This window comes from Pagrus pagrus, assembly GCF_965226575.1.
Source record: "Pagrus pagrus genome assembly, chromosome: 18".
NCBI lineage: Eukaryota > Metazoa > Chordata > Actinopteri > Spariformes > Sparidae > Pagrus > Pagrus pagrus.
The window spans coordinates 2081510-2097120 of NC_140202.1; the positions used below are offsets into that span (position 1 = coordinate 2081510).

At 38.9% G+C, this 15611-nt stretch overlaps 1 protein-coding gene across 1 annotated transcript in view; it reads right to left on the minus strand.

Annotated features, from left to right (window-relative positions):
* The window catches only part of kif6 (kinesin family member 6), an 87004-nt gene that overhangs the window by 42271 nt on the left and 29122 nt on the right, over positions 1–15611 (minus strand). The window contains exons 11-12 of the mRNA XM_084381667.1: positions 14720–14825; positions 12061–12223 (exon numbers count right to left, since the gene is read on the minus strand). Of these exons, the coding sequence (XP_084237793.1) occupies positions 12061–12223; positions 14720–14825 (269 nt within the window). The remainder of the gene's footprint in view (positions 1–12060; positions 12224–14719; positions 14826–15611) is intronic.

Sequence of the window (15611 nt, forward strand, 5' to 3'; positions counted from 1 at the left end):
ATTAGATTCACGGTCATTTCAACTACACAGCCAATTACTACCACACATTTAGATTATCAGCTATGTTAAACTTGCATTGGAGGCTCACCTGTCCAGGAGAAGAACAGCAAGCTCAGTATCCAACTTCAGCCCGATGCTATCGCTAAGCTCTCTCCACCTCGGATATGCTTGTCTGTGTTTACACGCGATTTATTCCGTCTATTGTCACTCTCCCTCTTAGACTGTTGTTTCTCTACATCGGTCTTCCTTTTATTGGCTTGCTTAGCCGTGTACGCTTTTGTTGGTAATGCCGGGATAGCGGCTTTTCCTGCCTGGACGTCCGCCGTTGCATCTTCACCACCGATGGAAGGTGAACGCGCATCAACTTTGGTCGAGCAACCAATAGGAACGCCCAAAACAGCTTGCTCTGTAAAATGAACTGTGATTGGCTGAACACTGCCGTCACAGCACTGATTTTTTAAAGCCTGAATACAGAGCCAAGTGGAGACACAGAAGTCCAGTGTTCTGACATAACACTATGAATTACAATATGCTGAAAGGTTATTATTGATTTTTGACCAAATGAAGCCAGAAATAACTTACACACTCCAGCTTTAAATATTAATGTATTCACTTAAGATTTTTTGAAAATATTCTATTCAGTAGGTCTACCTATTCTCAGATGGACAACTACTCCAGACCTTTCTCGACCTACAGTATGTTTGAACTGTTTGGTGCCGTAGTCCAGTAAGCATGCACATTCACGGGGTACGTGCATGAGCACCAGTGCGTGTTTTGGGGTGGATGGTACGCAGAGTGGTTTGAGGAAATAGTACAGTACATATACTTTAAGGGGATTGAAGGATGACCGGGCCAAGTCATATATGCCAGGGCCGGACTTTTGTCCCAGGCCAGCTCTGAATGTGTCGATAAGTCTAAGTGTGCTTGTGACAGAGTGAATTGAGCGTCTACAAGAGGAGGCGGAAGGCAAGAACTGCCGCTTAGATACTGTTTACAATTTTATTGCCATGACACGTCTCACTTCTCCATATGCTATGTCTCTATGCATGAGGACAATTTCTATAATCGTTTCCCCTGTACTTCGCTTCCAAATCTGTAATGCTATTCTGTATTTGATCAACTCCCTCTTGCTCAAACTGCTTTCAGCTGGCCTCACATTCTTAAAAAATAATGAACACAGCAGAGCACAGATTTGTTCAGCACGTTCAAATTTTACTAGCAAATCGACGCCTGGTTGCCATGCTTCATAACTTTACTTTTACTGTATAATGGGAGCACACTCCTGTTTCCACTACTGGGGACGGTGCTAGAATAGAGAATTTTTAACAAACAGAACTGCTGACAGAGGGAAAGTTGTAATTGTGTGAACTAGAGTTCGTTATAAAACTGTATAAAGAAAAACATGACAAGACATTTTACAGGAAGTTGCCAAGATTGCTTTTAAGATGTCAACAGTCAAAGCTTGTCAAGGGGTTAAGAGGTAAAGGGGAAAAGGCTCAGCTTAAGTTATTCTTTAAGAACAACTAAGCCTGTCTAACCTTTAGTTTTGATCTCCATATACATCACCTACATGAATAAAACATTACAGTCTCATAAAATATTCATTCAGCTCCCAACCTATGTGCCTGTTTTTCCACTATAAATGGATGTGTGTTTGATGGTCTAATCACAACCCATAATTTAGAGGCAAAACATTACATCAGTCTGTTCTTCAGGCATGGTCCTATCATGAGCTTAGCAGACATCTACTGCAGTTGTGGCCAGACTGAAACTATGGTGGTCAGCAGATAATCTCGGATGTAAGAAAAACTGTCATTATTTTAGAAGATGAATGGACGTAGTTTTGAAGGAGCTGGAGACATTAATTTATATTCCTGTCAGCCGATACAAAGGGCATGTCAGTGGGAACAATAACAAGCAGTTTCCACTAAAACCAACCATGCAGTCTTCCCCAAACTGCCAAAATCTAAACCCAACACCATTCCAAATGACTGAAAGAGGCCAAGTTTTACAGAGAAATATGGCTTTTTCTCTGGGTCCTGTGTCATTGTTTCATACAAGTCATTACTTCAAACTGTTGTTCGCCAGGTTTTTCCATTATAGAGCTCTCCGGCATCTGATATCTTCATTTATGCTGCACACTACCATAGACTTCTAGATCATGATGAAAATTTCTCTTGGGGGTTACACATTAGATCTGTGGGCTGCTTCACATGCCATGCGCTCAAAATGTGGTCAAACACAGATCATGATGTACATTCAATCTCTCCTTCTCATCTTTCTTGTCACTCTCTATTATACTGTCCAAGAAAGCAGACATCACAGGAAATAAAGAAAATGCCTTTCAAATTACCACTGCTGGCAGAGGTGCAAAGCCAATCCTCATGGTGCCACAAATTGCTCCAATTTCATGTACCACACAATAAAAGTAATACAAATAAAAAAAAATGAAGGAAGGTATTTTTGCCTCCTCTTGGGCTGAAGATATACTTTCTTTAAACAATGTGTTCAGATATGCATGAAGGCTGGCTGTGTTGGTTGAGAATGTCCTCAGAAAAAAATGCTACGCGCCAGCAAGATGCAATGTGTAAATAAATGGTAGTAGCAGTGTAGGGCCAGTATAGAGAGCTGAAGTCTGGCCCCTTCCGGTGGGACCTTATTTTGGAAAAACTTTGTATGGTAGTGAACGGAGAAGGACAAATAGTTTTTTGATCCTGTTTGAATTATGTCATGTATCACACATATGCCAGTTTGTCATAAAACTTATGAACTATAAGACGGTGAAAATACCTAATTATAAAGACTACACAGCCAAAAGTCACATTAGTGACGTCTCGCTGACGGGCATCAAAACCGTAACTTAAACATGCTGGTCCTGTATATTAGCTTGTTCACAAAACTTACGAACTACCCTTTCACATAACTGCAGCTGTCAACCTGGCCAGATTTACTGTGATTTCCATCTTTTTTAGTACCTTTTCTGTGCCGAGTTGGCGGCCATGTGACCATGGACCTATTACTACTGGACACAGCCCTCACAGCGAAGCCCCATTCATTCCTATGAAAGCTGCTCAGTGGTGCATGAAGCCAAAAATGCTCGATTTCCGGCCGGGGCTCTTCCGCATAGCTTTCACACTGTGCGGCCCATAGAGCATGCGCACTTGAGACTTCTAGCGACCGAGCAGGATAACTTCCAGTTTAGCACCTGGTTAACTTCAATGGGGATAAAATAATTTAATTGCGTCACTCTTCTAGACTTTACAAATTTTATTGGTTCAAATGACTCAAATTATGACAGTGAAATGAGTAATTTCTTGGGCTTGTGACGGTCAAAAATATTTATCCACCGTTTTACAGACCCTTCTTTCACAATGTTAGCCTATGGGAAAAAGTATTTTTGGGCCGCGGTGCATCACATGACAATGTAATTACACAGTTTGGCCACTACGAAAACTGGCTTCAGATCCTGGCGTTCCTCCTCGGGGGTTGAGTGCATGGATGTATTATTAGATCCATGGTTGAGTGTGACAAGGTCATGAGTTAGTGCACACGTCAGCGGCAGCAGGGACAACAATGGGACAACAAGCTAACGTGTGCTATCTAGTGGGATCCTCCAGTAACACATGCACTGTTCAGGCAAGTATGTGAACAAATGTGTTCATGATGCAGCTGGTTGCCTACACAAAGGTATGTTTCACCACCAAGTATATCTACAGTCTTGGTAGATGCTAGATTGAAACTACAATTTTAAAAGAAGGTTGGAGAGCTATGGATATCTAAATGACAATTGCTATTGCGTCAAAGCCACAAATGGCAAATCGACAAGCTATGAAGTTAGTTCTTCCAGTAAGAACGTGGAATCCAATCAGCACTCATTTGCATATATTCAAAGTAGTCTGCAGCTGGCAGCTTACCTAAACTCTCAGCTGTATCTACTGTTTATTTGACAACTTGATATTCTGTGCACTGCATTTTGGGTAAAGAGTTCTTACAAAGTTTGATGTGGATGAGCTACAAAGCTGATTCACAAAGTCACAATCGAGTGACAAAAAGCAGCAAACGATAAAACTTTCCCAATTCTGCATTGATTGTCCCACTGGATGATATATTTGCATATTCATGAACACAATAATAGGATTGATAATGATGACAACATATCCAGATTGTTAAGTCTAATTAGAACTAGAGGTATACAGAGTATAGACTGTGAAGGGAATACACATTTCATACTGTGAGTTTCAAAGGGGTTAAAGGCCTTAATGTGGTGAAATTTAGATTATATAAACTTAAGCAACATCCAAAGTAATGTTCCAGTTTCTGCTATCACTATTTCCTCCAGAGCCTTTTTTGACCAATGAAGCAGAAAATGTCAACCTGCTGGTGGCACTGAATGAAAAGTTGGGATCACCCAAGTCATTACAATGCACAATGTCTGGGGGGACAAATGTCTGTGCCAAATTTTGTGGCAATTCATCAGGCGCATGGTTCACTGGCTAAGCAAAATTGCTATCCCTCCAGCAATGCCACTAGTGTGGCTAAACATATACATGAAGCTCTATAGCCCAGTACATAAACTACAAAAGCTAAAAGACCCTGTGGCACATTTCAGTGGATGAGGCTGCAGAGTCTTTAGGCAGTACATTTTAAGGCATTAAATTGATTGATTGGCATTTTGAACACTAATCTTGATGTAAGAAATCATACTGAGCAATGGCTAGAGTTGTTAATGGAATCCAGGTAACCCTTGCCAATGCAGGAAACACACTGTGAGGTAACCTCTGTGCCTCATCACTGTTGCAGCTATGACTTATTATTAGCCTAATCTGACTTGGATACATTCGACTGTACAAGTGAGCCAAAATAAAATAAAATGGAATAATCTACTGGCTGTAAATACTACTACCATTCATCTTTTCTACCTGGAAATTTTGCAACTTAATGTCCCTGGATCACTGCCATTATACAATATTTACACCTATGTTACACTCCAGTTATTAAATTAAATAAATGGACAGTTTCCTACTGTCATGCCTCTTTATGGTCAGTTTACAAAGCTAAGTTTAATTTAAAAAATAACACATGGATGTGTAGTAGGATACTGAAATATACTGTACCATTGAAATTGAACATTTTAAATCTAGAATACTGTTTACTTTAAAAGCAAAGCCTGTTGAACTAATCTGAACTGAAAGTATACACTATTTCGACATCTCCACAAGTTTATTGTCTAAAGGTCCTGACACGCAGGTGGCCCTAGCTTTTACGATGTTGGCACAGGTTGGCCCTTGTTGTTTTTGAATCAGCTGTGGGGCCAGTCAGTCAGGCACAGAAATCACTCTGATTGGCTGTTCAGCTAAGCAAATCAGTGCACGAATAGCAATACGAAAAAAATAAAGAGAAAGCCCCTTAAGCCTCTCGCTTTAGTATCCATGATTCCACCCATTTAGGGCTGCTTCATTTTTTGCCTCCACCTCTTCCTTTTTGCTTCCACAACCAATAGACCAAGGATTGACAATGCCAGTGCCATTTGCAACTTTTTATCAAACACATTCATGATCAGAAGTGGCTATATTAGCGAGAGTGTTGGGAAATTGATGAAAACGCTGCTTTATCATAAGAACAGTTTGTACCCTCATCACTGCAGTCCCGAGTCTTCTGGCTTCCCTTTTTGAAAGAATACAGACTACTGCCACCTGGTGGTATGGAGAGTTATTTTCTCTAACAGAGGCGCTGAACGTATGAGCTAGTTAACCCTTAAGATGTAGCCTTTGCAGGTTAGCCTTCGTCATAGCTAGGTCTTTGATGTTGGTTTGGTGCGTCTGGGCCCCAAGGTACCCAAAGCTAAGTGTATACAATAAGTAGCATTGTTGCTTCCTGGTTGATTAAATTATTAATTTTGGCTTTATGTTAAGTACAATGATATCACTATTTATCTAAATCTCCCAGAAATCATGTAGCATAAATATAGTAATGTTGGTAAAAGGGTTTAGGGTCATGGCAAGAAGATCTAAGACCAAGAATTTGCTACTAAATAACATCCTGTTTAATGAAAGCAACTACCTAATTAATGTTATTATTTCGAGTTTATGTGAGTGGTAGATACAATATTCATTGTAGTGAATTGCCTTTTTCAAGTCTTAACTAAGGTTATATCATACTGGCATGACTACCCAGAAGATAGGGTTCGAAATCAGGAGATATGGTATACTCAGAAATTGGAATGTAATGAGAGTGATTTGTAGTATCCGCAATAAAGAGCAGAAATTCTTTTGAGCAAATGTGGTATGGCTAGTATGAATATATGGGGTCTCATTTAGAGGGTAGGGGACGCATTCTTCCATTGCAGCACAGTTTCAAGACACACCTCAGGCTTGACTGTACAACAACATATTACCAAAGTGACAACATTTTGGACATTCTAAGTGCAACCAGGAATTTTTACGTGGCATTGCAAATACATGTGCAATGTCACTCTTCAAAGTCAGCAGTGTTTGTAAGATCTCTTTGTTGCTCTATCATCATGTTATTGGTGAATGTGTCATTACTTTAGTAGAGTCTACTAAGCATTACCAGGTGTCCTACTTCTATGCATGGGAACACACAGGGGCAGTGGGTAGAGGTTCACCCTTTTGTTTTACAGGGAACTCTTATAATTAACCCTGTGAGGACTCAGTGTCAGTCTGGGAACAGAGGAACCAGTGGCTCCCAGTAATGGTTCTAGCAGAGTAGGGGGTAGGACAGTTATACGGACATGGAGAGCATGGTGATTAGCTAGCGGATGCAAGCTTAAGTTGTAGAAATGGTCTGAATCTAGATAGTTATTAGGACTCTGACTGGAGATGATGTCAACCCCGCAGTGCTGGTCAACCCACACTATAGTGTTACATGCTGCAGACAGACCACCCTGAATGAGGGATTGACAGTTTAGGCTACTGAAACTTTATATACAAACTTGTATGAAAGAACATAGAGGCAATATGGTCAGTAGAGCATTTGCTCTACTGTACGAAATATGTGCTTTCAGACACGCATTTGCATCATGTGAGGACCAATGTATCACATTTTGAGAAGGAAATCTCTTTCACATTACACATACTTGGTCCAAGAAATACTACTGCGAAATATCTGCATGATAATATTCTATTTATTTTGGAAAGCTGAGATTTTTGTGGCTAAATAATCAAGCAGACATTAAAATTTTCCGACTAATGTGCTGTGATCTAATAACAAGCCACAGCGAGAGGGGCTGAGGGAAGAGTAATCCCATAAAGCCACTAGAAATATCAGATTCAAACGCAAATACCATAATTATGATTAATAGTAATTATGATTTACTGCAGTCATTAGATGGAAATCTTTCTGAACATAGACATTAAAAAACATTTCATGTGTTTTGGGGCACTGGTGATGAGTGCAGGACTACTTACATTTCATAATTTATGTGGTTGTAGGAGCACTGTAATCTAAGCATGCAATAACAAAGCGGATCTTACGATAAAAACATTTCTGATAATGAAGATATCAGAAGTAAGCATAATTAAACAGTGAGGTTGGAGGCAGACACATTTAAAGTTGAGTTAAAACATCCCCTACTCAATTTATTTCGATCGTGGAATCTCTGTCTGAAAAGGGCTAAAGTCTGCAGTGCATGTAGGGAATTTGAATTACAAATTGATCTGAAAGAATCTGATAGAGCCACAATGAAGGATCACCTCTACACCGCCTTTGTTTGTTCACACTGAACCAAGCGACGCAACTAAAAGAGGCATGACGGTACACATCACAATGTTGACGCTGTTATATTGTGTTGTGATTCAGATCCTGATGCACTGTGGAAAGCAACAAAGACAAGTATTTTGCTCTAAACTACATCCCATAATTGCTATCAAATCATGGTCAGGCTCTCACTCGCAGAGAGGAATGGTGAAGACTTGGTAGGGAGCGGTGACTTTTCCACATCAAATTTGGTGATTTTTTACTACAACAACACAATAGTGGAAGGCAATAAAGAGATAATCACAGACAGAAAACAGCTTGAGCTGCCAGCCTGTCCCTGCAAGGAACAGACACTGTTATCGGGGCAGAAGTGTGACAAAGAGTGAGTAGGACAGATGGGATGACAGCGACTTTTCCACATATAAATTCTAAATTTTTTCCTCATATAAGTCGCCAAAGACTACCTGCTACCACATTACTGTTGTTTTGTCATGTAACATTGCTTAAGTGGGTTCAAGTTTGGGACATTTCTGTTTTAATTTGAGTGATATCAGCTGAAGGATCTGTTTAACTGTCAGACTGTGAACGTCATCAAAACGTAACACACCTGTCCTGCGCTGCCTGCTGACCCTTACACACAGAGGCCGATTTGCCTCTGTTACGGTGCTGTTAGTACCTCCGCTGGCAGATCAGAGGCAGAATGAAACTGTGCCCCCTTTCCGCCTCTGTAACTTTCATACAGACACCGAGGCAGATCAACGGCGCAATATTCCAGCCTTGAAAAGGCAGTGTGAAAGGGGCTTTTGTCTCTGCTAACTCTCTTGCCTTACATGGTGTTTCCAGCTGCCTCTTTTAACCTTTACATTTTAGCTTTCATACTATCCCCCATCACTTCCACCCTGCTATGTGCCAGCACCCAGACCAATCAGTCAGATTCACAGGTGAGGTGATAGAGGACCAGGAGCTTCCCCATCTTAATTCTGCAAAAACAGGCCCAAGGTGCTGCTACAGGGAATTTAACCAAGGATATTTACTCTTCTTTACTCACTGTTGTGCACTGCAGTAGCAACAAGGGAAATTTTAAACCACCCCAAACAGAGGGGTGTAATATGAATCGAATAATTGGTTAGCGGGGTATGTTGAGCCTAAAGCAACAGTTTCAGGGTTATGAAAGTGTCTCTCTTAACCTGGCAAGATCAATGTGGTATTTTATGCTGTAGACCTAACCTGGTTTGGACCTGGTTATGTTCAGAGTTTCTGCTTTAATCAGCCAAAAAGAACCGTTCACCAAACAGCAGTATTGTTACTGAGGCCACCTTAACTGAGACCAAGTTATGACCAAGCCCAGACTGTATTGAGACGGAAAAAGGACCAAGACATTGAGGGGAAATCAAGTCAGGATCAAGACTAAGGCAGGGCAAGACTGTATTGAGACCAAGATCAGTGCAAGTCCCACAATGCATGACACAAAATAAAATATGGAACCTGTAAACCATGGGCTCTGCTAAAATTGATCTGAAAGATCGACATTTGCATGAAAATACCCACAGAAGATAAATGAAAATTCATCTTTATTTAGCTCTTTTATTGCCATATATATTAGAGCCCGACCAATATATTGGTTGGACAATATTATCAGCTGATATTGGCATATTCCAGATATATATCGGTATCAGTGTAAATGCTTTCTGATAGTGGTGAATATGATACTTTTTGGTTTTACAGAACATGATGCAGAAAAAGATGCTTGGGGCAATTCAAAATTCTTAAATTTCCAGTGAGATTTACTGTTTCGGTGCACTAATGTAATAAACAATAAAGTTATTGTTAAACTGTAAAATAGCCTGCTCTGTTACATATCTTTGTCACAAGTTTTTGATAACCATATGACATATTGAGTGATCACTGCAAAAAAAATGTGTGAATATTGGCCAATATACCAATATCGGAATTCTTTACTCCCTAGTATTGGCCCCAAAAATTGCGTCTCAGTTGGGTTCTAGTATATACAGTTGCAATCAAAATTATTCAACCCCCACTACAAATTAGGTTTATTGGCAAAATACACAAACTAGCAGCTGTTTGCAATAAATAAATCAAACAAGAACAATTTAAATAGCTCAACACAACTAATATTACACGTGGTTTCTCCAAATTCAACACAAAATGCCACTTTTAATGACGACTGCAGTCTCAAAATTATTCAACCCCTTCATGACAAGCATCTTTAGTACTTAGTAGAGCACCCTTATGCTGTTATGACCTGCTGCAAACGTTAAGTGTTATGCTGCCACCAAGTCTTGCTGCAGGTCTTTTGCAGTCAGTCGAGGGGTTTTGACCACCTGCCTCCTCAGGACTCTGGTGGCAGCCATTGATAGCTTCCTCTCTCTGCCACGTCCAGGTAGGGTAGCCACTGTTCCTTTAACTTTACATTTGCAAACTATGCTTCCAACTGTATCTCTAGAAACATTCAGTGCCTTTGCTATCTTTTTGTATCCTTTTCCTTGTTTGTGCAAGGCAATGATCTCTTCTCTTAACGTTTTGGACAATTCTCTTGACTCAGCCATATTTCTAACATGCAATGAAACGTCACCATCAACAGTCCAGGTATTTGAGGTGTTCTATCTCAAGCACTCCTGAGGCAACTAATGAAGCCCTTGATTGGTTGCCTCAGGTGTGCTTGAGACCACACCTGATTTGCAAATGTGTGCTCTTATGAGGAATTCTATTCAGGGGGTTGAATATTTTTGAGACTGCAGTAGTCATTGAAAGTAGGATTTAGTGTTGAATTTGGATAAAATCCTTGTAATATAAATTTTATTTAACTGTTTAAACTGTTCTTGTGTAATTTGTTTATTGCAAACACCTGAAAAATTTTACATTTTGCCAATAAACCTAAAATGCAATGGGGGTTGAATAATTTTGATTGTAACTGTACGTGTGTACATGAGTGTACCTTTAGACATATCGGTCTAATTCTATGTGTGTCGGAATTTTACTTCTTGTGTTGTATGAGCAACAAATACAAACAAACCCTGAGGAGCTGAAATTAACTTAACCATTTTTATTCAGCACTCCTTTACCATATTTTACCTTCCAACTAACACAATATTTTGTATTTTTTTGCAAGCATTAGGGTTTTCTAGGCGACTTTCCTCATAAACACCATCATTAAATACAGAAAGTATCAAACAATTATATAATACAGTGATATCCCTGCAGTCATGGTCTTGAGTGGTCATGAAATAAAAGTCCTTTTTGTCCGAGACTGAGACAAGACCTACAGTAGTAAATACGTGGTTGAGTCTGAGACAAAACCTCCAAAAAGTGGTCTTGAGACCAAGACCAATCTTGCGTACTACAACACTTCTAATCAGCTCCTTTGAAAGTAGCATCACTTTATAATCAATAGCCATGAGCCAAACATATTCTCAGCTGAGGGAATTACTCACATATAATGTATATGCAAACTTGTTGAGCAACATTGTTGCAATGGAGACTACTGTATGTATGGCGTTGTGTTTTATTTTTCAACCCGGGAAACTAAGATACAAAAAATGTATATAGTCTATTGGTATTCATCACAGATAATACTTAATCAATAAAAATAAATTACCCTTGATTCGGTCAAAAAGTGATTACAACATATCCGTCAACATGTGACAGTGTCAGGCCTAAATACAATTGTTGAGTATAATGTTTGAATATGCTGTATCAAGTTTACAGTTAAGAGCTTGATTGCAGCTGTCACATTAGAAATAAACGTGGTTTCCATTATCTCTGGGGTTTTACGTTATGTCAAGCCAGCTAATGCAAAAAAAGCCTGGCTATGTCAAACTTGCTTTGTAGTATAGGGCAAATCAATGCTTTAATGAGAGCAGTTGAAGCTGCTCTGAAAACAACGAGGTGTCACTCTGCATCCTCAGTCTTAGTGGGTGTAGCAGGATGAAACACTTTATTTTGAATGACTGACCCATAACCTACTGTAATCAAAGATACAATGACACTATTGTCACTTAAATCCTATCTATGTTTATATTTCTCAGCTGGCCCATATTTATAATCCATCTAGCATTTTAGCAACATCTTAGACCTTCAAAGAAAGTTCTCTTTCTGCAAGACAAAAAAAAAAAGCGAATTTAGCTTTAAAGTTTTAGCTTGATGATTAAGAAAAAGACTTACTCTTTTTGTTCAGGAAGTTATGAATCTACAAACCATAGGAAAACACCTTATTTGATTTAAAAAAAGAAAAATTTGAATAATGTGAATCACCTACAATTATGTAACTAAAGAAAAAAGACACAGTGCAGTAAAGTGAGCTGGTTGTAATATGTCAAAGGATACTGATCTCATTATTGCGTTGCATCAACATCTCCTTTAATTTGTTCACTTCTGCTGTACTGTGGTGGCTGTCTTGAATTACTTCTTCACTCACTGTTGCTGCTGGTGACTCCTGTCCATCACCGCGTCTATTTCCTCTTTGTCCTTGCTTGCCAATGATCATCATCTGAACAAAAAACATAAAGAAACATTGTTGACTTTTCATTGCAGTTAGAAAAAAAGAATTGCTTCTGTTTTCTTTTCTTTTTTTTTTTTCCTTTTTTAGGGGGGATAAGGATATGTCAAAGAATTCTACATAATTACATAATATGGTGCGGTAAAGATAAAACTGCAGATAGGAACATCACCCTAAAACAAGAACAGACAGAGAGTTGAGTGTGAAAGAGCTTGCCAGCATTGAGAAAAAAGAAGAAAAAACTCAAATTAGAACCAGATCCACATTCCTACAGAATCACTGGAGTGTAACTGGGGTGATGCTTGGAGGAATGTCAACTGAACAGCAGATAGAGTGTGCGGATCATAACAAACTGAAGAAGAGACATTCAAGTGGGATCTGGAAATGCTTCTGGTGGTGGAGCACCAACTCTAACCAAACCAGAGTGCAGGAGCAGTGTGAGCACCGCAGTGTTTTCCCTACCCTCATTTAGCAACAGAGGGCCTGGCTGCTGTTTAACAAACATGGTGTAAAATCTATAACAAATCTGACTTTCTCCAAAAAATTTTAAGAAATAGTGTTTACCGCCAACATTAGGCAAACTACAACAACTACATTCCATTATAAACTTTTTCCACGGCTGTCTGCATATTAATGGATTGTGCATACTGCCGTAACCAAAATTATGTCCGGACTCCACTACACAGGAAGTATAAATATGACATTCAACCACCTCTTTTAGGTAGTTACTTCAGAGTATCATTTGCCGAACTACTTTAATGACAAATTAAAACAAATGCCATACATGTAACACATACAGTATTTACTATTTTGTATGAAACCTATGTGTTTTGCAATGATGAGTATATTGAAATATGTTTACTGACCCATTCATAATCAAATAATCAACTCGTGTATCAAACAAGCCCTATTAAAGTGGTCCCAGAAAAGTCACCAGCTGTCATCAATCAGCATGACTCAGAAGAAGTTAAGAGGCCATGCTACAAAGCAAATTTGATTCACACAACTTTCTACATAACCAAAATTCACTTTGCTGTATGTATATTTTTGACGCAGCAGATTTGGTCAAATTTTCCTAAGACCTATAATAAATTCATTATTGAACCAAACTTCATGAATGTTTTTTGTGGCAAAGTAGTATGTGTTCCACTCATCCCATCACAGTAAAACAAAATAAAATGAAAATAAAATGAGGGCTGTAGAAATCATTGGAACTGATGACTGCCATGATATAGATTTTCTTTACAAATGTTTGTAAACTTTTGACCACGACTGTAGGTTTGTCTACGTTTTGGAGCTGTTGTGCAAATTCTTAAGAAGATCTGGTTTGAACACACGCATCAACGATTGCATGTCACATTACACCTCGCCTCTAATTAGATGGCAAACAATTGCACAAAGGGTCTAGACTAAAGCCAGGCTGTGGGAAAATCCGCAGCACTGGACATAAGTGGATCTTTCTAGTCATAGCCTCTAGAATTTAGCATACAATATCCAGTTTCATTATAGTTAGGCCAGAGGATAAAATTATGTAAATCATCAGCTTTTCTGTGAAAATAAAGTGATACAATTCTACTTTATTTTATGAGACAGTCACCATCCACAGAAACGTTAACCACATTAAACTGGAAAAGAAAATGTAGTTAATTCAAATGTAAAGCACGTCCAACCATAGGACAGTAGAGGGAGTGATTTAGAGGAGGTGATTGTTGATCTGGTTGGTGCTGAGCTGACAGATAAAGGTTTAATGTGTAGTGACATTTGTATTGATCAGTTCTGATACTGATCAAATTCGCTCATTCCTTCCAGTCTTCCAGTTCACTGTTACAGTGAAAATAAAACTCAATCACTTACTTACAATTTGAGCTCAAACAGGGTGTCTACAGGTATCAGACAAATAAATGTAATGTTTCTTAAGACCTGTTCAGATCACTGTTAACCAAATTTCAGAAGTCGCGTTTTTCTTAATCAAGCACTGCACCTAAGTATGAAGGTGAGCAGGCAAGTTTTATGTGTGAATATGGTTATTCAAGGGAGTCAGGTTGTTCTACATTTTGCCAACACGTAAGAAAAAAGATGGTTCCGTATAAAATGTTTTTGTTACTTCAAGAATGTGGACTTTCATGCAGAAGAAAAAAGAAATTAAAAGATGGATAAATGTAATTTCAAAAAATGTTTGTCGCAAATTTAAGACAATGTAATGACTTTCAAGGTCTAATATTTATAAAGTTGAAGTTTAGACATTTCAAGGACCTGCAGACACCCTGTTTAATATCAGTGACCTACAAAAGCCACCTGAACTGAAAATATCTTCGGCTGCCACACTACCTCAGTGAGGCACGTGGATGTTGTCATAGAAAGGAGAGGCAAAACAAACCACAGGAAATGATGGCATGACAGAGAGAATAAACACAGATAAACACAGAGGGTTATACAAGGAGACATGAATGTTGATACACGGAGAAACTGATACTGTAAATACGTTACCTTCAGCAGGGAGAAACAGTGCTGGATTTTTCTCATGTCTGGTCCCAATGATAGTGTCACATCTGGATTAGGCTCATCCAGAAAGGCTTTGACGAACTCTTCCAACCTAAACAAACAGACACAAACAAGCAGAGACTTCCTAATAACCTACCAAAGCTTAGATCAGTGGCACATTCCATGTTTCAATCCTTCTCCATCACACTTAACACACGCTCAACAGGCACTCAAACAGTTAAGATCTACCTTCAAGGAGTGATTCTAATGTTTAAAATGTGGGTCCGGTCAAAGAAAACTATTTACTTAAATGTGTGTTCCAGCTCCAGGTCTGTTGATAAACTATCACTGGATGTTAGTCCAAACATTGGTTCTTCAGGCCACCGGCCACTGGAAAGGACCAGGAGGCAGCCATCCAGACAGATCCAAGGCATGTCAATGTCTGTTGTAGCATGTGCAGCATGGAAACCCGCTGGGATTACATGACAAAGGGCTTAAAACAAATATAGCGGTCTTGTTTCAGGGCCCTGCGAGTCATCAGTGGCTTTGTGATACAAAGTTTGATTGTGGAGAAAGCCCTTCAGTGATATGTACAATATTTTGTAAGAGAAGACACATCATCTTTGAAATGCCAGAAATATATATATATATATGTATATGTATATGTGTGTATATATATATATATATATATATATACAGTACAGACCAAAAGTTGGACACACCTTCTCATTCAAAGAGTTTTCTTTATTTTCATGACTATGAAAATTGTAGATTCACACTGAAGGCATCAAAACTATGAATTAACACATGTGGAATTATATACTTAACAAAAAAGTGTGAAACAACAGAAAATATGTCTTATATTCTAGGTTCTTCAAAGTAGCCACCTTTTGCTTTG